The sequence below is a fragment of the Bombyx mori genome, chromosome 8 (assembly GCF_030269925.1).
Source record: "Bombyx mori chromosome 8, ASM3026992v2".
NCBI classification, from domain to species: domain Eukaryota; kingdom Metazoa; phylum Arthropoda; class Insecta; order Lepidoptera; family Bombycidae; genus Bombyx; species Bombyx mori.
The window spans coordinates 7,065,012-7,091,737 of record NC_085114.1 but is presented as its reverse complement, the minus strand read 5'-3'; the positions used below and the strand labels follow the sequence as shown (position 1 = coordinate 7,091,737).

At 37.9% G+C, this 26,726-nt stretch overlaps 2 protein-coding genes across 2 annotated transcripts; one reads left to right on the top strand and one right to left on the bottom strand.

Moving 5' to 3' along the window:
* The first annotated feature begins 4,239 nt into the window (after window positions 1–4,239).
* On the top strand, window positions 4,240–21,639 carry LOC101743612 (sodium channel protein Nach). Its single transcript, XM_038012672.2, has 9 exons — window positions 4,240–4,456; window positions 4,710–4,875; window positions 5,569–5,717; window positions 6,842–6,983; window positions 7,418–7,498; window positions 8,461–8,713; window positions 9,120–9,315; window positions 10,204–10,310; window positions 19,371–21,639. The coding sequence occupies exons 1-9, from the start codon at window positions 4,353–4,355 to the stop codon at window positions 19,634–19,636; spliced, it is 1,464 nt and encodes a 487-aa protein (XP_037868600.2). The 5' UTR covers window positions 4,240–4,352; the 3' UTR covers window positions 19,637–21,639.
* Window positions 9,420–9,890, bottom strand: LOC101743474 (acylphosphatase-1). The gene has a single exon (XM_012695431.4). The coding sequence runs from the start codon at window positions 9,805–9,807 to the stop codon at window positions 9,502–9,504; it is 306 nt and encodes a 101-aa protein (XP_012550885.3). The 5' UTR covers window positions 9,808–9,890; the 3' UTR covers window positions 9,420–9,501.
* Window positions 21,640–26,726: the final 5,087 nt, after the last annotated feature.

The following is a 26,726-nucleotide window of genomic DNA, read 5'->3' as shown; positions in this document are numbered from 1 at the left end:
AAGTTTGTGTCAGATGTAAAATTTTATTGTCTTTAGATGCAGATTACGTTTCGTAAAAGCTCGTGACCACGTCCAGTTAACGTTGGGAAATGACAGCTCCAACGAACCATCTTGGTGACCGTTTGACCGAATTCTTGTTGCCTTAGGATGCAAAATAATATTTATTTGCAAATGCATTTTTTTTTAATAAATGAGAACTATTTACGTAATCTAAAAACGCGTGGCGGTGAACGAATAACGATACCAAGGCTTTGAATGGTTTCATTCATGCAGATTAAATACACCGAGAGAGTAGTTACCTAAAAATAACAGATCAACGACATTTTCAGCATTGAAAGGATATTTTTATCTCGAAATGTTGTTAACCTAATCAAAACATTTTGCTTTCCAAACAATCAATTAAAACATCAACTATTTTTAAAACATTTAAAACAAATTTCGGTTGAGTTTACAGCTAAATAAAAACGGTTTATTCTGTATGGCGATACCATTCCAATGTTGAACTCACAAAACAAATTTCACTTCTTAAATACGTATCCTTTTATTAAGCACATATTATTTGGAAAAATGAGGATATTTTTTAAATTACGCAGCGTAGAATACAACAAAGGTTAGGTTATTCCAATTTTTACGTTCGCTAAAATTATAATAAAATAATGTACTACTATTTTATTATCAATCTAGCAAAGGTATACGCAAGCAAAGCAACTGCGATCTACGCCTTTATCTACCTACTCTAATGCGTGCAAATCGGTACGTTTCCTAAGGTTGATTTTTTTTATCTATAAACAAATTGATTGATTTTCAACTACACTTTTGAGTTTTACAAGTAATAAAGAACCATTGATGAATTTCCTCACTAATTTACGATATTCAGGAACTTTAAATTTAGTACGTTTTTAACTACAGTACTTAGCACTAAATCAAAGTAAAGTCGTCTAATTAAATAAATAGCCCTGGTATGATTACAACAATATGATACGGTGGTGAAGTGAATGTCGGCGGCACCGGTGCGTGAGATGTTCAAATCATTTAGCAATTGGTTTTGCAACGGTGATAATTAAAAGTCCCAAGAGCACTCAATATACACACGCACTTATTTATACGTTCTTCTAAAAAAACTAAAAAATTTCACATACATAATATATATACTTATCACTTTATTTATAATAATTGACATTCCCTTTAAACCCCCATTTACTCCCTTGTTTAAATAGTTTTAATTTTTATATACCATTAAAAAAACTATGGAAGTAAATGTTTTCGCTTCATAATTTCAAATTGCAAATAATCATGTAGGGTGTTCGCTTACGGTATCAAAATAAACTTTAAAACGTAATAAGAGAAGTAAAAAAATAACAGCATACGTCGATTTCATTTAAAAACGTCCAGGCAAACGTATTGCAAAATCCACTGAAAATCGGTATTTTGCAAAATATTTAATAAACGTTTGATAGTAACGCTGGCACCCAATCGTTGTTTTGTACATTACACATTTACAACCTGATAGGCGGCAACCGAGAAATATAATTCCAGTTTCTGGTGTAATGTCACTCGTTTTCTCGATGACTCGATGTTATGTCATTGATATTCGCATACGTAATAGATATTAAGAAAGATGATCTAAAACTAACATATTATTTTACATCTGCATGACACATAATTTAACTATTGATACTATCTACCGAATTGGATAATTATAAAATTTTTATTGGAACGAAGTTCCTTAGGGGACGATGCGGAGGTGTACCCTAACCGGGAAAAAACATCCGTAACGTAAGATTTTTATGAGTAATGCACACAGTGTACGACTTAATTTTTTAAAACCGACAAATTAGTAATGTACACAGTGTACGACTTAAATTTGTAATAACGTACAAAAAATAACATATTTTTATTATATACTTTTAATAAATCATTGAGAAGAAAATAAAGTTGATAACTTTGTAAAGTAGTTTTTTTTTTTTACTTTTATCAATAAAATAATCATAATAAAAAATGTATATCCGAATAATTATTATCTCTATACCTCGAAGAGAACTTAAAATTAATATTTTTATAATAAGGAACTTCGTTCCTATCCGGTGTCCCACGACACCACACCTTTTTTTAATAAGTTTTGAATTGCTTTTTATTATACCTATTCGCTGGTAACTATTCCAGCTACTCCCGATTGGATAGGTGAGTTCACGGGCTCAATCTGAGAGAATTTACTAACACTAGCCCTAGGAAGAGCAGTGCTTCGCAGAATATACCACCGGATCGGAATCGCGACCCACTGAGGAGATCCGGCGAGAAGCTCGGCTGCCGGCTGCCTATGGATTAGTTAACTCTTCGTCATAATCGACGAGTTCGACGAGGACGATGACCGTTGAATTGCATTACTGAACTCTACTTTAAAGAAACACCGAGCTAAAGCCAGTATCTGTGCTTATGCATAATAATACGGAGTTTTGCCTCACTTGTTAAATGTTTGTGAAAATGGAACCTTGTATTTAAATGATTATTTATTCCTTAGATGGGTGGACGAGCCCTCCCGGTGTTATGTGGTTACCGGAGCCCATAGACATCAACAACGTTAAAGCCGCCAGCCACCTTGAGACACGAGTTATAAGGTATCAATTTATAGAGTACAACGGCTGCCCCACCCTTCAAACCGAAACGGTTTACTGCTTCACGGTACAAATAGGCGGGATGATGGACACTAGTTTAAATAGATAAGACAGTCAAATTCTAAAGAACTTATATAAATTTCTTATTTATTTATCTACATCTAAAAGCAAAATATATCTAAACATTAGGAACCGATCAATCACAGTAATTAATTTAACATTAAGGTCTGATCTTATCAGAATCAAATAGAATATTAAAATGCTGTTTATCTATCTACATGTGCCTAGAGTTTAACGAGTAAATAATATTATTTTTAATAAAACAACGATCAAGGACTCTTCGAGTTGTTCGTGTAGTTAATTTTCAGTCAACCGACGATATGGATTGATCAAAAGGGTTGTATTTTGTTAAATTGCTTAAAAATTATTACTACCTTAAATTGTCAATTAAATTTATGTTTACTCGAGCCGAAGAAATAATAAAATCCAAAATACGTTTTTGTTTTATGTGACTGTTAATATTTTTGGAAAATTCGATATTTCATTCCATTCATTTTATATGGTTAGAGTGAAACAATTTATTTACTTCCCAGCTGAAGGACATGGTATTTACTTCCTAACTAGGGCTAATCATTTTAATCTTCTTATTTGTTAGAAAAATATCTATAATTTATTTAGTAACTTAAAATTACTTATTAAATATTTAATATCGCTTCGAATTCTCGAATATAATTTAACATCGACATTGACAAATCATAAAAATTCGTCACGAACAATTTCTAAGACAATATTCACCTATACCTAACTGCACGAATTATTCGCTAGATTATGGATGCTTTACGTAAAACAAAACCCAGACTAGCACAAAAAAATCGCAATAACGTAAAGAAACGACGCAAGTTGCAAATATTAAGGGCCAGTGTTATGACGGTCGGCAAAGAATACTGCATGGAATCGTCCATTTGTGGACTCAAGCATCTGGTTGATGATAACACACCCATTATCGAAAGGTAAGTGGAATACGTAACATGAATCGGTGTGTAAGATTACTTATTGCAGATAAACTTGATGTGAACTTGTTTAGTTACATATTGGGCGCAGGCTTGTCGTAATTCAACTAAACGTATACTTGGATAGACTTGTGGTAAAATATGTTAGAGAGCGCTTATGCTTTAAGTAGGCACTGGTTATGTAATGTTGGTATTGGGTATTCTTTATGATGCAACTGATTAATTTATTATTCAGACACTTTAATAATTACTAGCTGACCCGGCAGACTTCGTAGTGCCTCAATCGATAAATAAAAGACCGACAGGGGACACATCAAAGAAAAGCAAAATTGTTATTTTTATTTAATTCCGCACATTTTCATATTTATCTACACTTTTAAACCTTCTCTGGACCTTCACAAATAATTCAAGACCAAAATTAGCCAAATCGGTCCAGCCGTTCTCGAGTTTTAGCGAGACTAACGAACAGCAATTCATTTTTATATACATATATAGATATAGAATATAGATAGATATGGATTATGGTTTGAATAAAAAAAGTAAAATGAAACAAACACAGTTGACATTATTTTCATGTTTTGTAATGTTACTTTTGAATTTTATATCCAAAACAATTGTCCTTTCCAGATTTATTTGGGTTGTAATTCTGATTCTGGGTCTAGGGTGCTCAGTGTCTTTGGTGTGGATAACATTTTTAAAATACTACAGAGCGCCTTTAGTTACTACGCAGATGCCAGAAGGTATATCTGTCAGCAACATCATATTTCCAGCTGTTGGGATTTGTTCTAACAACAGAATTTCAAAGAGAGCAGTGACGGAATTGTCTAAACATTTGTACGTACTAATAACCTATTTTCAATCCATCCATCTATTCATCAGTTTTCAATCACATTCGACACCCAGGGCCGGATTTAAAGGCTCCGGAGTAACTAGAAGTGCTGGTCCTTTATCATTTAAAATAAAATAAAAAAGATATTGTTTTTTTTTTCAAAGTGCACAGTCCAAACTTTTTTTATTAGATAATTTTACTTATCTTGGTTGATTGATTGAAGTAGAATTAAAAGCTATGCAACTTTGAAATTGACAGATTAAAAGCAGAACGCAATAAAAAATATGATGAGGAGGAAATGATGCGATTATTGTTCGGGCTGGGTGAGCTTTATGACTACCAGACCTCGAACGACGGCAACATGTCACACATGACGCTTCACGAAGTGTTAGGAGATTACGATGTGCACGAGTTAATGCAGAGTGTACGTATTAGTTGTTTTGTCAAATAATGAGATTTTATTTATTTTATTTTATTTATTTCTACCGTGAAGCAGTAATGCGTTTCGGCTTGAAGGGCGGGGCAGCCGTTGTAACTATACTGAGACCTTAGAACTTATATCTCAAGGTGGGTGGCGCATTTACGTTGTAGATGTCTATGGGCTCCAGTAACCACTTAACACCAGGTGGGCTGTGAGGTTGTCCACTGATCTAAGCAATAAAAAAAAATTACAATATCTCTTTATAAATTAGATTTAGCTTTTGTAGGAAAAAAATATCTGTTAATACTATGTATCTGTGATCACGAATTATTTTTTATTGGTTAGACGAGTGGACAAGCTCACGGCCCACCTGGTGTTAAGTGGTTTCCAAATCCCACCTCGAGATACGAATTATAAGTTTCAGTTTTACAGTACAACCGCTATTCCACCCTTCAACCCAGAACAGCTTCCTGCTTTACGGCAGAAATAGGTAGGTAGGATGTGTTGTATCTTGTAAACTCATAAACACCTTTTACAACTGAAATATTAATATATTTTGTAACAATATCTTGTCGAAAGGTCAATATTAAGCGGAGTACAGCTATATGAAAAAACAATTTTCTAAACCCCCATCGCTGGAATGAATAAATATCATGTCAATGTCAATGTCGAAAATTAATAACTCACTGGTTTTAGTTAACACCTAGATGTGAAGATTTATTGCTTAGATGCGTTTGGAACACAGAACCAAAGAGCTGCCTCGATTTATTTGACTTTCGTCTTACAATAAACGGTTACTGCTGCACGTTCAACTACCTTCGGGTCTATGACAGCAAGTTTACTGAGTAAGATATTTATATTTAAATGAGATATATATTTTTGCTTGTATTTTTCAATTGAGTTCAAAGGATCTTAATCGTGATCTTAAAGCGTGTAATCAGTTTCCAAACGATTCTTTTCCACCTGATGGTTGTCTGGAAGAGATCGCTCTTAGCGATAAGACCTCCAATAGTACTTTTTTTTTTGTATTTAATGTTTCCCAATGTCTCTTTTGTTGGTGTACAATAAAGCTCGCCCTCCTGTCCTGGTGAAACTGGAAAGACCTCCAGGCCACCAGTAATCCTTCAACTATAAAAAAAAACATAAATCTTACCAGTTACTAATCAGATAAAGTGGCGCCTACTACAAGTTATTACTAACGCCGGGTGTAGGAGGATCCCAGCATCTAATATAATAATATGCTAATCAACTTGTAGTGGCTTGTTAATTCCTTATATTTACACATTATAATTTTATTTGCACTAACCAAAGATATTAAATCTTCACAGGTAATTATTAATATTCGTCTTATTAGTCTGAATATTGGTGCACATTTCAAATACTAATTAATAAATATGCTATAATAATTTCGAGTTGCTAAAAATGTTTTCGGCGTATACTTATAAAACAACTTTGGTATAGTCTGGTTATACTTCAAAACCATTGAAACAGTCTGGGATTTTTACATTTAATAAATAAATTTATTAGTTCAAAGATAAAAAAAAATCAAATTGCTATAAAAAATCAATAAATTTTTTAACGAATACCAGCATATATGCTTAGAATAATTATATTCTAATTACTATTGTAGGTTAATTATTCTAAGCATATAATAATATGTATATCAGCAGTATGTATATTAATTATCATTATTATCTGATAAATAAATTAATTATTATTATTCGAATAGGTCAGGAACTTCAAATTAAAGTAAATCACGAATTCGTATATCATAAATGGGTAAAAAACAACCGTAATCTCTTTTCTCAACTCGCGGTTTCAAATTTAATAACACAATGCACATATAATTAATATAATTATAATTGCACAGTTCGTTGCCTTACTCGAACCGTTGCCTAAATGGTGCCGATGGTGTCAATTTCAATGTCAATTTCAGTTTCTTAAATTTAGAATACATTTTTTTTTCTAGTAAAGACAGCTCGTCCCGCAGCATAGATATGTACAAATACGGTAATAAATCAACGTTTGATTTTGATACTGGATTAAAGATACTATTGAGACTCAACGAAAGTGATGATTTTTACTACAACGTGCCGATGCAAGGGGCACAGGTCAGAAGCGTAATTAAACATAATACATTCCCATCCAGTAATCAGTTGCACAAGTACTTATTTAGTATATTTCTGACTTCATGAATTGGTAACATCAACACTAGTGTGTATACAGTACATACCTAGACTAGATGTCTCAATGTCATCATTACTTCTGTGTTTTCGAAAAATATTACGCCATTCAAGGTACATTAATAAGTTCATACCTAATGGACAATCAAACCCAGATAGTTGTAGAAAATAATCAACAAAAGCACCGATTACGTAGATAGTAGATGTAAAAAGCTTAATTAGTACCGCACGGAAGCAATACCTTTAGAAAAAATACTTAACTGCTTTCTAGTAAATACTCAACAAAAGATTAAAACTATACATAGATAGATAGAAGTAATAGGCAGTTCTTGAGTCTTCAATTTCTCAAATATTTTTTTCAGTTACAATTTTCAGACGCGTACGATTTTCCTGATGGTCCAAGCGGAAGTTTTGCTATGCAGATAATTAGCTCCAGCGTACAGGTAACTCTCATAAAATGTTTAAATTCAAACATTGCAAAGCACGAGTGCTTCAATTCTCACTTGATAAGGCTTGAATACCGATAAAACGATAGGATGAAACTTCTACACTTTAGGACATTTTATACAAAATATAGAAGAGACATTTTTTTTTAATTGAATTTAAAAATTAGTATTTTAATATTGGTATTAGTTTTTAATAAACATTAATAGTATTTAATAAAGTTACACATTGAACGGCCATCTTTTAATGTGTCCAGCTAATTGATTCTCGGCGCTGTTGGACGCTACCATTTATAACGCTAGCAGCAGCCAAAGCCAACGTACTTGTCGGACTCTTCGAAAAGCTCGACGCAGTAAATTCATCAGCCCGCTGAGTTTCATATCACTCACACATCATATCACAAGGATGCTATTCCAATCCTACGATTGATTCGCGAAGCAGCCGCTGAACCCCTTGCTCTCCCCCACAGTGAGTCTGCAAAAGCCTTTGGCTCAACAACAAACTTTGAGAGAATCCAAAAAAATACTTTTCTTACTGTTCAAGTTCAAATTCTCTATGTTATGGGTATCGGAAACTTGCAAGTACGGGATAAGTACACCAAAATCCCAAATAGTTTAAGGTATCTTTTCACCATTATTTTGACAGCCTGACGAAAACCCTTGTCATGAGACTAAGAGTCATGGTAACCATTATAATTAAATTGTTCGACCAACAAGGCGAATTATAAATTAACTAGCGACCCGCCCATTGATTGATTGATTGATTTCTCCACTATTTAATGGATGTTACTATAGATATAAACCTTCCTCTTCACTCTATCTATTTAAAAAAAAAAAACGCATCAAAATCCGTTGCGTACTTTTAAAGATTTAAGCATACATAGGGACAGAGAAAGCGACTTTGTTTTATACTATGTAGTGATTAACGCACAATACTTTTGTAAAACATCATCTATCTGCAGATGACCGTTATGGTTTCGGCGAGTTTCACAGAAGCCTCTCGAGACATCCAACACGTTTCGTTGAATTTGAGAAGGTGTAGATTCTATGACGAATCGGACTATCTGCCTTTATACACATACAGCGACTGCATGTTGAAATGCAGGATGTCCTTCTTACTGGACAAATGTAATTGTACACCGTTTAATATGCCAAAAATGGAAAACGCGAGGACTTGTGACCTGCGGGATATTCCTTGTCTTCAGATTTACTATGGTATGTACCTACTGTTAAAATGTATATTTTCTATTTCTTTATATTTAAAACGAATTAAATTAAAACGATTTGTATTATATTGGACGATTCGTATTTGAAAATGCCTAGTATCAGATTTTGATGTACGAATTGTTAGAATCCTCACATCATCCCATATCCTTATATACATGTTTCTTTGGCAACGTATTCGCATTTTTTTAATGATTTTAGCATCTCCTGTGTCATAAATGAACTATGTTGGGGATGCCCCAGGCATTGCTGAAGTCCATGGGCGTCGGTAACCACTCACCATCAGGTGGGCCGTATGCTCGTCTGCCTACAAGGGCAATAAACAAAAAAAAAAAAAACGTATTTAAGCTAACAATTTTTCTTATCAAATTCACTAAATATATTCGGAAATTTTCAGCACAGTCTATCGCAGTTAGACCAGACGTAGAACCGATCTCGGAAGCTTTAGAATTGGATTTGGTTGGTGGAGGCATACCCTGCCCTATGTGCCTACCAACTTGCTCGAAGACCGCTTATAGTTACGATTTTAACAACATTATCATTTATCCTGAATATCTCAACACAGTTCCAGACAACGATAGAGAAAATTGGTTGTAAGTAACTACTGATTTGAAAAACATTCTTTTTTTTAATTATTCCTACTTCATTTGTGTGATAACTTTCTAAAATAAGACAATGTACCTACGAGGCACAGTAATTATTACATATATATTTATTTATCGTCAGTAAAAGGTGTACCAATGAAGTCCGAGTTTTAGCTATTTAATTTGAATATACAATCATTTACGTATTTCAAATGTCCTAAAAGCGCAGCATTTAATATTTCCCTCATTCCTGAACGCCGCTTTCTCGATCTTAGATTTTGGGCTTCCGACCTTTTGTAACCAAAGCTTCATGTCATCAACAGCAGTCGAGGGTCCTTGAAGTTGACCTATAACAGTTCCTTGCGCCGTATTCATTACCCATCCCTTAAGTCCAAGTTCTAATGCTTTCTTTTGCGTAAACTTCCTGAAGAATACTCCTTGCACTTTTCCAAAAACTTCGAAATCCGCCGTTACACTATTTACTTTGTTCACTGCCATCATAACTCAAACTTCTTGTGATTTTTTTTCAAACCTGTCAAAAATAACTAATTTGTTAATTTTGTCGTTGTTTGGGAAACAAAGCTGTTTGTTTATTAAACAATCACCATGGAGTTTCTAAGCATTGTAAGGTTGTAAAGATCAGTTTACACATACATCGAAAATTATTAAGGTCATTTAAAGACACAATTTTATTTATTTCTACCTGTAGATTGGGAACAGCGTTTATATAATGTTCGTATTAAATAATACGGTACCATATCACATCGCTCGAGCTTTTGAAGTTTAGAGACCGAACGGAAAGTTATAACATTAAACATTTCGAGCAGTATTGTGACACACGCTGCTTCTAAACTTCTAACGTCACAAGTTTCATAGCACCTGCGAATGTTGTTTCAGGCAAGGCGTGAATTTCACTGGAACTTCGATTGTTCACTTGAAATACGCAAGTGAAGTTGCCAACTGTTACGGACAGAATGTCATCATGAAATGGTTCGATCTAATCAGTAAGGTTTTGTTTGTGAAATATATTGTGTATACTACATATGTATAATGTAGCATACGTATGACTATTTTTCGGCAAAAACAATAGTAGTAGGTAATTAGTAGCTTAGGAATACGGAGTAATAGTGAAAAATTTTCACAAAACTACATTTGCATACTGCATTACCGCATCTTTATTGATCTATTTATTTTATTTATAAATTTACAAAACGTGTAGATTCATTATCTTTGTAAGATTTTTTAACACACTAATATAGCAGAAGCGTCAGAGATCTAAAACGGCTTATGTACATATTCGTGTCGTAGTGATGCGAATATCCCGTATTTTAAGTCTGGAATGTTTTACGATAACCTACCAATTATAATAAGTAAATATGTGTTCACGAACGACTTCCACAATGCAGGTATAATATCTTCTGATAAAAATCAGATCCGCAAAATTTTAAGCTTGCTTGTTTGCTGGTGGTGGGTATATTTTGAGCCATCATGCGTGGTTTCTCCCAACCTTACGTGCGCCGCGCAGTGATGAGTTGCAGTTTGAAGGGTGAGACATTCATTATACATTACAATTGAAATTCCGACCTCGGGGCTCAAGGTGGTTGGCAACATTCACATCTACGAGAGCTTCACATAATACATAAGGCCATCGCCGCGTCGCCCGCCTAAACCGCCTCCGAGCTTCCGGCCCAGACACCAAAGCCTCGGCACCCTCTGTGTCGCAGGCTAAGCCAGCGTTCGTTCCGGCGCCGGTGCCCAGTGTCTCGGCTTGGGCGAAACCGCTGCCGTACACGAACACGGTTACAACTCCCTCCTCCGCGATTCGTCCCGCCCCCGCAACTCGTCCCTCTCCCGCGACTTGCCCTCCGACCGCGTCCGACAATCTCGCTTTAGCGATCGACTTCTTTCAGTCGATCAACTTTGAGCGCGTTAACGCTTTGGGCGACGCCATTCGCGCTGCCTCCACTGCACAACACTTTATCGCCGTTGTGCAAGAATACGCCGACGTATACGCGTCATTAAATACGTACGTCCTCCCCTCACTCCGCCGGTAATCAATGGCGTATATAAGTAGAATAAAGCCCCTATCCGTAACGATAGGATTTTTTAACGCTTACGGTCTCGCAAATCAACGTGATCAGGTTTCTGACTTTTTGCGTGACCATCAAATTGACATCTTTTTGGTGCAGGAGACCCTGCTTAAGCCCGCGCGCCGCGACCCTAAAATCGCGAACTATAACATGGTTAGGAACGACAGGCTCACTGCTCGTGGTGGTGGTACCGTCATTTACTATAGACGAGCCCTGCACTGCGTCCCACTCGACCCCCCCGCGCTTTCTAACATCGAAGCATCAGTATGCCGAATCTCACTGACTGGACACGCGCCGATCGTTATCGCGTCCGTTTATCTTCCACCGGATAAGATCGTTCTAAGCAGTGATATCGAGGCGCTGCTCGGCATGGGAAGCTCTGTCATTCTGGCGGGCGACCTAAATTGTAAACACATCAGGTGGAACTCACACACCACAACCCCGAATGGCAGGCGGCTTGACGCGTTAGTCGATGATCTCGCCTTCGATATCGTCGCTCCGCTAACACCGACTCACTACCCGCTAAATATCGCGCATCGCCCGGATATACTCGACATAGCGTTATTAAAAAACGTAACTCTGAGCTTACACTCGATCGAAGTAGTTTCAGAGTTAGATTCAGACCACCGTCCAGTCGTTATGAAGCTCGGTCGCGCTCCCGACTCCGTTCCCGTCACGAGGACTGTGGTGGATTGGCACACGCTGGGCATCAGCCTGGCTGAATCTGATCCACCATCGCTCCCGTTTAACCCGGACTCTACCCCGTCTCCTCAGGATACCGCTGAAGCCATAGACATCTTAACGTCACACATCACCTCAACATTAGATAGATCATCGAAACAAGTTGTAGCGGAGGATTTCCTTCACCGCTTCAAATTGTCCGATGATATTAGGGAACTCCTTAGAGCTAAGAACGCCTCGATACGCGCCTACGACAGGTATCCTACCGCGGAAAATCGTATTCGAATGCGTGCCCTACAACGCGACGTAAAGTCTCGCATCGCCGAAGTCCGAGATGCCAGATGGTCTGATTTCTTAGAAGGACTCGCGCCCTCCCAAAGGTCTTACTACCGCTTAGCTCGTACTCTGAAATCGGATACGGTAGCAACTATGCCCCCCCTCGTAGGCCCCTCAGGCCGACTCGCGGCGTTTGATGATGACGAAAAAGCAGAGTTGCTGGCCGATACATTGCAAACCCAGTGCACGCCCAGCACTCAATCCGTGGACCCTGTTCTTCTTTATTCTTTATTTTTTGTACACACTGTTAATATAATACAGTAATTGCGATAAGATATAAAAAATGGCGAGCTTAACTCAACAATTGAGTTATCTACCAGCTAACCGTTCTCAAAGAAGGAAAGCTTTACATGAGTGGGTAGATGAGTACAATCTAATTAATTTAATTATTTATACTATAGACATTAACAATAAAAATAATAAAAATAAACACTAATACATAATATATCAAACTATATACATACACAATTACACACATAAATATATACATACACGTACATATATAATGAAATACATAAAATAAATACATATAAATAATACTAAATTGATAGATAGTGCTCCTTTAATGCCTTCCTGAAAACTTCAAGTGAGGGACTTGCACGGATTGAGTGTGGAACTGAGTTCCACAGACGCACAGAGTGCACAGTGAACGAACCACCGTAGCGGCTGGAGGAGTGAGGGGGAAAATTAAGGAGAAGGGATCTACTTGTACGACAGGGTACACCACGGGGCATCTGGTACTCGAAGCGCTCACGGAGGTACTGGGGAACAGCTGGGTTATTGAGGATGTTGAACAGCATACATAAAACATGTGCATCACGGCGAAGTCGGATAGGCAACCAATTAAGTTGTGATCTGTACTGCGAGACATGATCATACTTGCGTAAACCAAAAATAAAGCGTATGCATAAATTTTGTAACCTTTCCAGTTTGTTCCATAGCCCCTCCGCGGCGTCGAGGAAACAGACATCCGCATAGTCAAGGAGAGGAAGCATAAGGGATTGGGCCATTGGGACTTTAGCTTCAAAGGGCAAGAAACGCTGAAGACGCTTGAGAGACTGAAACGTGCAATGCACTTTCCTGCTAACTAAATTTATCTGACTGGACCAAGAGAGATGACAATCAAGAACGATACCTAGGTTTTTTGCTGTTTTAGAATAAGCGATTGGAATTCCATCTAGCGTCACAGGGGGCAAATTAATGTGGTCAATCGTGTTGTACCTATAGGAACTACCAACTACTATGACCTGTGATTTTGATGGATTCACAAGAAGTCCAAAAGATTTAGCCCAAGCACTAATTCTATCAAGATCTCCATTGATTTCAGCAATAGCTAGAGCAACATCATCAGCTTTAAAATGTCTATAAATCTGCAAATCGTCAGCGTAGAGATGGTAGTGAGAAGTCAGCACCTGGGTGATTTCGTTAATAAAAATAGAGAAAAGCAGAGGAGATAGTACGCCACCTTGAGGTACACCCACAGTTAAATCACACCATTTCGATGTAGCATCATCAGAGCGGACACATTGCGAGCGTCCCCGAAGATAAGATTCAAACCAGGTTAGAGCAAGTGGAGATACATTAAGAGATCCAAGGATACTTAGAAGGATGTCAAAGTCTACTGAGTTAAAAGCACTGCTGAAGTCCAATAAGGTCAACACGATTGATGTGGGGCAGCTAGCCCCACATCAATCGCGTGGCGAATGTCGTCGGTGACCTTAAGCAATGCAGTGACCGTGCTGTGGCCTTGGCGGAAACCAGACTGAAAAGAGTTGAGGAGATTGTTTTTATTAAGAAAGACAGTGAGCTGTCTTTGGACTAAACCCTCCAAGACTTTAGAGAGAATGGGAAGTATTGAGATTGGACGAAACTGAGAAAAAGAGGAAGGATTAGGGACCTTAGGAAGTGGGAGAACATGAGCCTTTCTCCAGCTACTTGGGAATGAGCCTTTTAGGAGAGAGAAATTAAGAATATATGTAATGATAGGGATAAGCTCATCCACAAGCAGGAGGATCATCTGAAGGTGAATCCCATCCTCACCCACAGCCCTAGTGGAAATAGAAAGGATGGATCTCTTAACGTCACACTCTGTAACCGGAGTGAAAGTAAAAGGAGTGCACATGGGTAAAGGCCTTTTGGATAGTTGTAAAAGTGTAGATGACTTAGTACTGTCATTAAGAATAATGGGAGCTTGAGAGAAATGCTTATTTAAAGCGTCGAGGTTAATAGTAAAGGAAGTTTCGTTTAAGTGTTTGCCAATGCCTAGTGAATTAAGGAATTTCCAGATTTGGCATGTGTTCAGACCTTCTAGGGAGCTATGAATATGGCGTCTTTTGGCATCTCTACACATCCGATTGCAACGATTACGAAGTTTCTTGTAAGTTATAAGATTGTCTTCCGTTGGGAGCTTTCTGTATCTGCGTTTAGCCTTATCTCTCCTGGCCATCATCCGCTTAATTGAGTCGGATAACCAAGGCGAGGGTAACTGTTTAACTCTGACACGTCTGATGGGAGCATGGTTATCATAAAGAAGCGAGATATTTTTATTGAAAGAAAGAACCATGTCATCAACCGTGTCAGAGCCGAAGACAGTCGACCAGTCAACATTCCTCGCGTCAGCCCGCAATCGCTCCACGCCTATACCCTTGAAGCTACGAAGGAAAAGGTATTTGGGTTTGGGCTTAGGAGGACGAATCTTGTAGGAGAGATAAATTAAATCATGATAGGAAAAAGGAGCCGATATTTGTCCGTGCGTAGCAACCATGTTGGATTCAGAAACAATAATTAAATCCAGAAGGGAGTGGTCTTGATATTGAGGTGCACGGTGTGTAGCTGCAAGAGGGAGGATATTTAAATTGAGAGAAGTAACTACCGCACGAAGTTTCTCAGCACGGCTGTCAGATTTCAGAAGGCAGGTGTTAAAATCACCAAGAATTATTGTATGATCATAAAGGGGAGAAAGAGATTCAAGTTTGAATTCGAAAGAAGAGAAATAGTCAACATGAGAAGAGGGGCTATAAAGAACGCCTAGAAGAAGCTTAGTATGGTGAAAGGAGATCTCAATAAATAGGTTTTCTGCGGACTGCGTATATTCACCTGGGGACGCATCAATAACTTTAGAAGGAATATCAGAACGAAGATAAATCGCTACGCCACCTCCTCCTTTCCCTATTCTGTCGTTGCGTAATAAGCGATACCCAGGTAGAGAGTACTGAGTAGAGGGAAGAGCAGGTTTCAGAAAGGATTCAGAGATGAGGACTGCATGGACGACACTGGAATCGAAAGAGGATAAGAGATCGGGATAGTGGGAAGGGACACTCTGTGCGTTTATGTGGACGATGTTGAGGAACTTAGGAAACGGCGAAAATTTTGCTTGAATCAAGTCTCGCAGATGAGTTGAGTCATCATCCTCACTAAACGCACTACCATAGCTTATGTCAGACGAGCTTGAGGAAGAGCATGAGAAGAAGGCATCATCAATATCTAAATTTGTCATACTAAGATAATATAATATAAATATACAATAAACGAAAATATAGTAAAATAATACAAAACACTAAATAAAATAAAGCTAACGTAAAACTAAAATCTAAAGATTTACAACTGTAACTTACTTCACAAACGCTCCTTTCGTGATTGGCAAAGCACTACACTCTAAGTCAGAAACTGTACATATTAAAAACAAAACGCAAATCCTACTCTCATTGTCACAAATATATTAAGTAAGTGTATAATCTATATTGAAAATATAAAACTTAAGAGTTGGCTGTATGGCTTAGTTCCATTGCCTTTCTCTTCTAGAAAAACCCTACTACTACTATTAAGTGTATAATCTGTGATTGACACTTATCTATCTGTCAGTTCTAATACAATCAAAATTTTATGTTGGTAATTTTGAAAGTTGATCGAAATAATGTTCAAAAACGCATTACAACTACCTCAAATAGATAACTAAGTTTTTCATCTATAAATTACTTCAAGATACCGCCATACTACTTTCGACGAGTCGTCCTCTTGCCGGTTTCTCGCTCTGCCGCTGATTTTGGTGCCGTCTTGGGTTCGTCATGAGATTTCCCAGACGACTGAGGAACGCCTTGCTCTTTTTGAGCCGAGGGAAACTTTGTTTTCAAATGCTGAAGTTCAAACATTTGCTCAATCTTACTGCGTTTATTATCCGGGAGAAGGACGATTATTTTCCCATCTGTTGTCCAGCAGCGCTTAACGCCAAAATGAGAGCGGGCCTCCAGAAAGACATCATGACGTGATTTGGTCAAAAATTCTGAAATGATGACCTTAGATCCCTTCAGGAGTGTCTTGTTCTTCCATACTTCATTGCATCGCCTCAGACTCAGGAACCTGACTAATATAGGCCTAGGCTTACTGGTGTTGGAGCCTAATCGATAGCAAGCAGTTAAATCCTCTTCTGTGCAACCAGTCAACTTCATTTGGTTGGTTAATATACCCACAATTGCTGTTTCTGGGTCTGTGGCATCTGACTCCGGGATTCCATGAAACAGAAGGACCTTACGACGTGATGCCATCTCATGCCTGTCCAACCCCAAGAGAACAAGCTCCATCTGTGACCTCAGCATATTGAGTGTTTGTAGTGTGAGATTCCGGAATGCAATGAAATCTTGTGATAACTTGCCTAGGTCCGTGTGTGGTGACTGGTGACTACTCAGCATTGCTTCAAACTCGGTCATCCGCTGCACAACGCTTGATTCCACGTCTTGTAACTTAGTATACAGATCCATGATGTGGCGCTATTGATGATATGGCAGTAGTGATGATGTGAAGTGATATTGATAGAGAGAACTTGTTATGAGCTGTTGTGAAGCAAGTTTTGGAACTCAAATTATAGCATTTAGATATGAATAGGTACAAATATATATTTTTAACAATTAAAAACACTGAGAGCTCAACAAACTAGTGTGTACACTTCAACTACCCACAGTAGAAAAAAAATCATGTTCATGTAGAATTAGTAGACAGTGAGGTAGAACGCAGAGTCTCCTTGCCACCCTCGGATGCGTTACCACCCGTCACCCCGATGGAAGTTAAAGACTTGATCAAAGACCTACGTCCTCGCAAGGCTCCCGGTTCCGACGGTATATCCAACCGCGTTATTAAACTTCTACCTGTCCAACTCATCGTGATGTTGGCATCTATTTTCAATGCCGCTATGGCGAACTGTATCTTTCCCGCGGTGTGGAAAGAAGCGGACGTTATCGGCATACATAAACCCGGTAAACCAAAAAATCATCCGACGAGCTACCGCCCGATTAGCCTCCTCATGTCTCTAGGCAAACTGTATGAGCGTCTGCTCTACAAACGCCTCAGAGACTTCGTCTCATCCAAGGGCATTCTCATCGATGAACAATTCGGATTCCGTACAAATCACTCATGCGTTCAACAGGTGCACCGCCTCACGGAGCACATTCTTGTGGGGCTTAATCGACCAAAACCGTTATACACGGGAGCTCTCTTCTTCGACGTCGCAAAAACGTTCGACAAAGTCTGGCACAACGGTTTGATTTTCAAACTATTCAACATGGGCGTGCCGGATAGTCTCGTGCTCATCATACGGGACTTCTTGTCGAACCGCTCTTTTCGATATCGAGTCGAGGGAACCCGCTCCTCCCCACGACCTCTCACAGCTGGAGTCCCGCAAAGCTCTGTCCTTTCACCCCTCCTATTTAGCTTATTCGTTAACGATATTCCCCGGTCGCCGCCGACCCATTTAGCTTTATTCGCCGACGACACGACTGTTTACTATTCCAGTAGAAACAAGTCCCTAATCGCGAAGAAGCTTCAGAGCGCAGCCTTAGCCCTAGGACAGTGGTTCCGAAAATGGCGCATAGACATCAACCCAGCGAAAAGTACTGCGGTGCTATTTCAGAGGGGAAGCTCCACACGGATTTCCTCCCGTATTAGGAGGAGGAATCTCACACCCCCGATTACTCTCTTTAGTCAATCCATACCCTGGGTCAGGAAGGTCAAGTACCTGGGCGTTACCCTGGATGCCTCGATGACATTCCGCCCGCATATAAAATCAGTCCGTGACCGTGCCGCGTTTATTCTCGGTAGACTCTACCCCATGATCTGTAAGCGGAGTAAAATGTCCCTTCGGAACAAGGTGACACTTTACAAAACTTGCATAAGGCCCGTCATGACTTACGCGAGTGTGGTGTTCGCTCACGCGGCCCGCACACACATAGACACCCTTCAATCTCTACAATCCCGCTTTTGCAGGTTAGCCGTCGGAGCTCCGTGGTTCGTGAGGAACGTTGACCTACACGACGACCTGGGCCTCGAATCTATACAGAAATACATGAAGTCAGCGTCGGAACGGTACTTCGATAAGGCTATGCGTCATGATAATCGCCTTATCGTAGCCGCCGCTGACTACTCCCCGAATCCTGATCATGCAGGAGCCAGTCACCGTCGACGCCCTAGACACGTCCTTACGGATCCATCAGATCCAATAACCTTTGCACTAGACGCCTTCAGCTCTAGGAGCAGGCTTAGGGACCTCGGTAACCGTACTCGCTGAACTCGACAAAGAGTTCGCCGTGCAATCTAACCCATGAATCAGCTCGCTGAGTTTCTCGCCGGATCTTCTCAGCGGGTCGCGATTCCGATCCGGTAGTAGATTCATTCGCGAAGCAGCTACTCTTGAGTTGTTAGGTCTCCTTCGGAGGCGCTCGGGCAGCTGTTAGCAAATCCCACCCCTCCTGGCTGAGCCTTTGCTCGCCCACCTGTCCTGGTGAAACTGGAAAGGCCTCCGGGCCACCAGTAATCCTTCAATCATAAAAAAAAAAAAAAAAAAAAAAAAACATAAGGCCAGATGACGTGTGACCTCATCTGTTCATCTAAATTAATATAAAAACAAAACAACCATTGTTAAAATAAAATTTTTCGTTTTCGTGTTTATTTATACTCATTTTTTTTTATCAGGTAACATCGGCTCCACGTGCGGCTTTGTGACCGGCTTCAGTTTTGTTTCCGTGCTCGAGTTCATTTACTTTTTTACTGTGAAATTATTTCGTGAAATTGAAGCACGAAAACGACAAAACATTCGTATCGATACCTTTAATCATTCTAAAAATGAAAAGATTAATAAATATCCAAAGATATATTGGAATGAACTAACAGGAGCCACGCCTCGATTACAACCCCAATTTCTGATGAACCCACGAGTAAAACGTTTGATGGAAAATTAGAGTCAATTATAGTAGAAATAAGATAACATTTTAGTTGTAGATTTTATCTATTTATTTATAGAACTTCTACTTATTATAATAATTTAAGTCATAATGAGGTCCCCGTGAAGGCAGAAAAGAATTAATTGATATTTACGGCTATATATTATCCCACGGGAGTACTGTTACGGGGTGGGTCCAGGAGCTCTTTTTAAAAAAGGACACGGCGACTGGCACGGAGTTTATTTTATTAAAGAAGTAGTACAAATGATGTGTGTTTCCGCTACTCAAGCCAAATCTGTTCTGCCGCGCTTAAGCAATATATCGTCTTTATATAGAGACAATGCATTCAAGAATGCCTTAGTCGGCATTATTATTTATATTACGTTATTACTGAGGGGCATATGTAACATCCCCCTCCTTAAGATTCATCGTCACCGATGAATGGTCACGGACGTTGACGTTGAAATAGAGCGGTAAGTATAGAATTTGGCTTTTGTTTTGGATAACAAAATAGGAAAACTAAAACATACGATACAGGATAAAACAAGTAAGTACTCAAAATAAAATAGTAACTATATCTTAAAGAAATAAACGTTAAGTACAATATCAAAAACACTTAAGTAATTATTAAGTAAAATACGAAAACAGGATATAGTAAGTAAATCTATAATTATTAAAGGTCTTAATTATAATTATTAATTAAACTTATACAATTTATTTATTTAAAATAATATAATTTATTATAACATTACTCGACGACGACATTATTAGACGAATTTGACAACATAAGATTTCTCCTAAAAGGCCTAGGACATGAATAATCTTTTTCACTATTTATTTGCACAGTTTGTGTAACATTATTATGATCGTTTTTACGATCTTTGTTGCATTGATTAAAGATTTGTATACAACAATGAGAATTATGTTTACTTGAACAAAACCATCTACGAAATCTAAATATAAGGTACAAGAAAAACAGAACAGTAAGAGAATAACTTATAGACATATAATGAACAGCATATTTTTGAAAGTGCGAAGGACTTTCCAAATGATTTAATTCTTTTTCTAGAGTATCTAGATGAATACTGGCATGTAACAATGAGTCTAAATTATTAAGATTATTTAATTTTAACAAGGGAAGTCTAGCTAAAGTTTTATTTAGTTTTGTACGTTCGCAACAATCATCTTCCAAAATGTTGAAGTTAGCTACTTGAGTTGTTACATTAGAAATAAATGTTTCACTAGACGAAAATTGTAATGTTTTGAAGAAAGCTTTACAGTCTTTAAACAGGGACATTATTCCTGTTCCTAACAAAACATAATCATAGTTGAGACTATTACTAGAACAAGTTACATGTAATTTTCCAGGCTCAGATTGAACAAATATCCATCTATTTTTATTAAGTTTAAAGAAGGAATCTACGTGACCCCTTAAGAGTTTTACCGAACATGAACTTGGAACTTTATTGACAACTTCGGTTAAGATAACTGTCTCACACGTTGGGTTCGCAAGCGTCGAATACACATTACCCAATTCACAAATATAACACTTTTCACTCACGAATTTGCACTTGTCTAAGTCTTCTAACAGTGAGTAAAGCATACGATCTGTTGTTAATGCCATGTATGGCTTGTTTGGTGCTATAAGTGCATAAGTGTCTGGTTTTGTTAAGTCATAAGGAACTGGCATAGGAACAATATGGTAAAGGTTATAGACTTGAGGTAACACGAGGGGTATCTTAATTATAGTGATAATACGATTATTATGATAGTAGCATACTAGTTTAGAAATATCGATAACTTCGTGAATGTTCTGTAAAGATATTGATATAGGAAGTTCGCAATGCTTAGGTAAGTCATTTATATGTTTCTCCAACTCGACATATAATTGATATGGGCTGAGTACAGTCGGGTGCAAAATATTCATTTTACTAAATAAAATAGCGTTGTTTATGTCTTCGATATCGAAAGACAATGCAATGATTATACTTTCTAAGGACTGGAATAAAGAATTAAATTTTGTTTTTATTTGTAATTTATCGTTAGAATTTATAATATATTCGAATGCCGAATTTATGATTTCTAGATTTTTATTTAGACGTTTCTCGTTTTCACTGAATTTTAACATTGAATTATTAAATGTGGAAATTGTAGATTTTATCACATGTATATTATCACGCATAAGATGCGCTAAAGCTTTTTCGTCTGACTGTACTTGGTCGATAGCATCAGAGAACTTGACACCGTCGTTGGAATCTAGAGTGCCAAAGAATGTTTTAAGAACAGAGCCACCAAAGTCGAGTAGCCCACGTTTTGATCTACTTTGTCGACTACTAGTAAGATAGGATACAGATGCAAACTTTTTGATGTTATTATCGTGTTGACTTTGTAATGACGAAATGGCGTTCATGCAATCGAACTGTATTTTGGAGGACTCGAAGTCCTTACAGAAAGAGTTTACTTTTTCAAATAATTGATCTACTTTATCAAGATGAGACTGTATGTTATTAGTATTTAAATAAGTTACAACATTCCAGTTATCATTAGTAAATTTGACGTCAGATAGTCTATCGTAGTATAGACCGGGACTATCTGTTATCTGGGTTATGATTTGATGACTTGTACATAGCACTAAGATGGGCCTGAAAGGGAACAGAAATAGTAATAAGTAAGCATTCGTTTATTATCACCACTAAATCAAATATTGTAAAATAGTAAACATATAAAATAGTAAAAGTTTCAAATAGTTATTCAGTGTAAGATTATTATTATAATTATAATATAATTTTTTTTTCTTTTTGAGTAAAAGAATTAAGTATGTTCGAAAATAAAGGGATTATTTAAACGAGTTAGCTTTAATAAGACTATAGTGCGTCGTCATTTGCTAATTTTATTTCATCATAATGGTGACGCACGTGTTTACGGTTCATTAATAAGGTGACCGTGTGGTTGCCGTTTATTTTTATGATTTTGTATGGACCCTTCCATACAGGAGATAAGGCTTTGTTTTGCTTATGATGGCAACGGACGTAGACCATGTCACCAATATTATAGGTAATCGGTTTCGAGTGAGAGTCGTAGTATTTTTTTGATCTTTCTTTTGACGACTCTATATTTTGTAAAGCTTTTTGACGGCTGTAATATAACCGGTGATTAAGTGCTCTTATATAATCGCTGTATGTATTAAGGTCGAGAGAGTCTATACTTTTAGGGATGTAGGGTTTAAACCCGAATAACAGTTCTAATGGTGAAAAGCCTGTGGTAGAGTGGATATTGGAATTGTACGCTAGCATTGCTGTTCTAAGATATAAGTCCCATGTATGTTGGTTTTCAACTATATACGACCTAAGATATTCTTTCAGAGTCGAATGACTTCTTTCTAGGGCGCCACAAGTCTGCGGGTGATATGGAGAAGCAAAAATGTGTTTTATTCCGAATAAACGCTCTAACTGCTTCATTACTTCGGAAGAGAAGTTAGCACCTTGATCTGTAATAATGATCTTAGGGATACCGATATGGGAGATATACTTTACTAATGAACGAGCTGTTTCTTCGGCGGAGCATGTGACCATGGGATATGCTTGAGAATATTTAGTGAGATCGTCTTGTAACGTAAGAATGAATTTGAATTTGTTATGGTGTGTTTCGGGTAATGGCCCCACTAAATCTAGGAATAACTTTTCATTAGCTCTAGTGGCGGTAGACGTGATTATCATTGGGGAGCGATTAACTTGGCGCAGCGGTTTGTTTATTTGGCACGATTTGCAATTTTTGACATAGTTTTCTATGTCTTGTCGCATATTTTTCCACCAATATAGTTCTTTTATTCGTCCTAACATACGAGCGACTCCGGGGTGACCTGCAGTCGTGGAATCATGGTGATCTCTTAATATTTTTTTGATTTCGGAAGGCGTAGGATATTGGATATTGTTATGGTAAATATTTACTTTGATTTGAGTGTCATGAAATAGAAACGCAACGATATTGTAAATTTTTGTAAATGACAATTTCGTGTAAGGGTCTGAGAAATCTGATATAGCACATTCTTTTTCCTCGCTATACCATGTAGTTATCATGTCACGGTAACAACGTAAAACATTAAAAATATCTTTATACGTAAACTCATCGTAAAAATGAACACGGACAAACAAATGTGTAAATAAATGACTGGCGTTACCGGTAGAATAAAATGAGTACAGTTCTCTCTCCACTTCACGTATGTCAGGCATAGTTGTGGACATTTCTATGATTTCTGAACAATATGGTACAGACTCATCAAGGTCAATTGAGGTAGGGTAGGCTATCAGCTTACATTTAGCTTTAAGTAGAGAGTCGTTAAATTCCTGAATATTTGTGTTAAACGGATCTTTCGATTGTCGGGACACTTTTAGATATTGTTCATAGGTTTCAGGAGTTGACGGTGACGGTTGCGAGGGCAGTGATGGAGAAGGGACTTTTGTAGGAGGTTGAGTAGGGTGGCTAGGCATTTCTTGTCCAAGAGGGGTTTCTGAAGGGACGGAACCTGGGGCGTTGAAGTCTATGGGGGGTGGTAACGGAGACAAGTCATCGAACGTAAGGGGCTCATCTACTCGAGACTGTTCATCAAGGTATGGGGGTGGTTGTAAAACGGTTGGTTCATCGAGAGTATGAACGAGGTTGCGAGATAAGGAATCTGCGTTACAATTTAACTTCCCCTTTTTGTATTCAATCTCGTAGTCGAATTCTTCTAATTTTAACCTCCATCTAACTAACTTAGAACCGGGGTCTTTGCAGTTAAATAGCCACTGCAAAGGTTTATGATCGGTCACGATTTTAAACTTGTGTCCATACAGATAAGGTCTGAAAACTTTTGTGCCGAAAATGATAGCTAAACATTCTTTTTCGGTTGTAGAATAATTTCCTTCTGATTTGTTCAGGGTTCGAGATGCGAAGGCTATTGGGAGATCTTGACCTACTTCGCCTTGAGAAAGAATAGCAGAAACAGCGTAATTGGATGCGTCTGTTGTTAGTACGAAGGGTTTAGTAAAATCAGGGTACTGAAGGATAGGAGCCGAGGTTATTTTGTTTTTCAGTTCGTCGAAGGCTTTTTGTTGTTCACAACCCCATTGAAACGTAGCGTCCTTTTTTAGAAGGCTAGTTAAAGCTTTAGTAATATGGGAGAAATTTTCAATGAAGCGACGATAATAACCAACTAAACCTAGAAATGATTTTATATCACGTGGAGACTTCGGAACTGGGAAGTTAGTAACACAGAGAACCTTCTTGGGGTCAGGCATTACTCCTTTATCTGAAATAATATGTCCAAGATACTGTGCTTCTCGACGAAAGAACTCACATTTGTCCGGTTGTAATTTTAGGTTGTGTTCACGGAGCTTATGAAATATGTTTCTGAGGTTTTGACAATGAGACAAGAGATCGTGGTTGAAAGCGACTATATCATCTAAATATGTATAGCAATGAGTGCCTTGAAGGCCGCTTAGTACTATATTCATGAGTCTTTGAAATGTGGAAGGAGCATTTCGAAGACCAAAAGGCATACGCGTGAACTCGTAATGGCCCGAGGGCACACTAAATGCTGTTTTTTCGGTATCTTTCACCTTGACTTGATGAAACGAAGACGCGAGGTCAAGAGTGGTAAAGTATTTACTGTGGCCTAGCTGGTCCAGGATATCCGTGATGTTCGGAATAGGATAGGCATCACCAATTGTTACTTGATTTAACTTCCTATAGTCGATAACAATACGCCACTTAGGTTTACCGGAGGAGTCTTGTTTTTTTGGTACTACCCATATAGGTGCTGACCATGGTGAGATAGAGGGTTGAATGATTTTTTGACGTAGCATATCATTTATTTGTCTATGTACTTCCTCTTTATGACACTCAGGGAAACGGTAACTTTTAACAGCGATCGGTGTGTCAGATGTAGTGCGTATTTCGTGTTCAAGAGTTTTTGTACACGTGAGGCTGTCGCCTTCAAGAAAAAACACGTCTGAGAATTCGGAACAGATACTGCGTAAACATGTTTCTTCCTCCTTATTTAAGTGTTCGCAACGAATGGCATCTTGAACTCGTTTTTCCCGGACTGAGTTAAAACTAATTTGGTAACAGCATGACTCGTGAGTACTGTCGGAAGTATTAGACGGAGGGTCATTTTCTAGAATCAGAGACACGGGTTCGAGGGTGAAAGATAGGTCATGTAACCTTACTTCCGACTCAGAGGTATTCAGGACAGACAAATTAATTTTGTTATTTGGTTTAACACTAACTAGACATTTAGAAAAATACACACTAGGATAGTCTACATGCGTGTTTTTTAAAATTAAACCTTCCTTTAACTCCGGGTTAGTAACAGCGCATTCAATAAACATTTCGCTTCTTGGCGGAACGATATAGTAGGGTTGTGACATATGTAACTTGAAACGCTGCGTAGAGGGGCTAAGTATGCCCAGGTATTTCTCTGAATAATTAATAAATGCACTATTTTTGTCTAAAAAATCTGATCCTATAATACCATCGTAATCCAGGTTAACATCTTTAACTACGTGAAAATAAAAAGGTGATAGATTCGATTGGTTAGTTTTTATTGACAAAAGGAATTTGCCCAGTGATTCACAGTGTGAATTTACGTCATTGATGCCTTTGAATTTTATTTTGTGATTTTCAAGAACTGGTAAACAAGGAATACTGGTACTTTTTATAAGAGATATTGAACTTCCCGTATCAACTAATAACGAAATAGGATTCGTGGTATGGGATGTATGAACAAGTATGTAAGGTAACGGTGTGTTTTTATGCTGAGAAATATCGTACACTGTCGGCAAATATTCTTGAGATATCGCCGATGGCATCGTTTGAGGGGTAAGTTGACTGATTGATTTACGAGTAGTATCCGGCTTAGCGGATACCGGGGTTGACTTATCATGTGACTTTGTAAACGATTTAGTAGAAGGCTTGGTAACCGGATTAGTAGACGAATTAGGAGACGAATTAGTAGACGAATTAGTAAACGAATTAGTAAACGAATTAGTAAACGAATTAGTAAACGAATTAGTGAACGAATTAGGAGACGAATTAGTAGACGAATTAGGAGACGAATTAGTAGACGAAT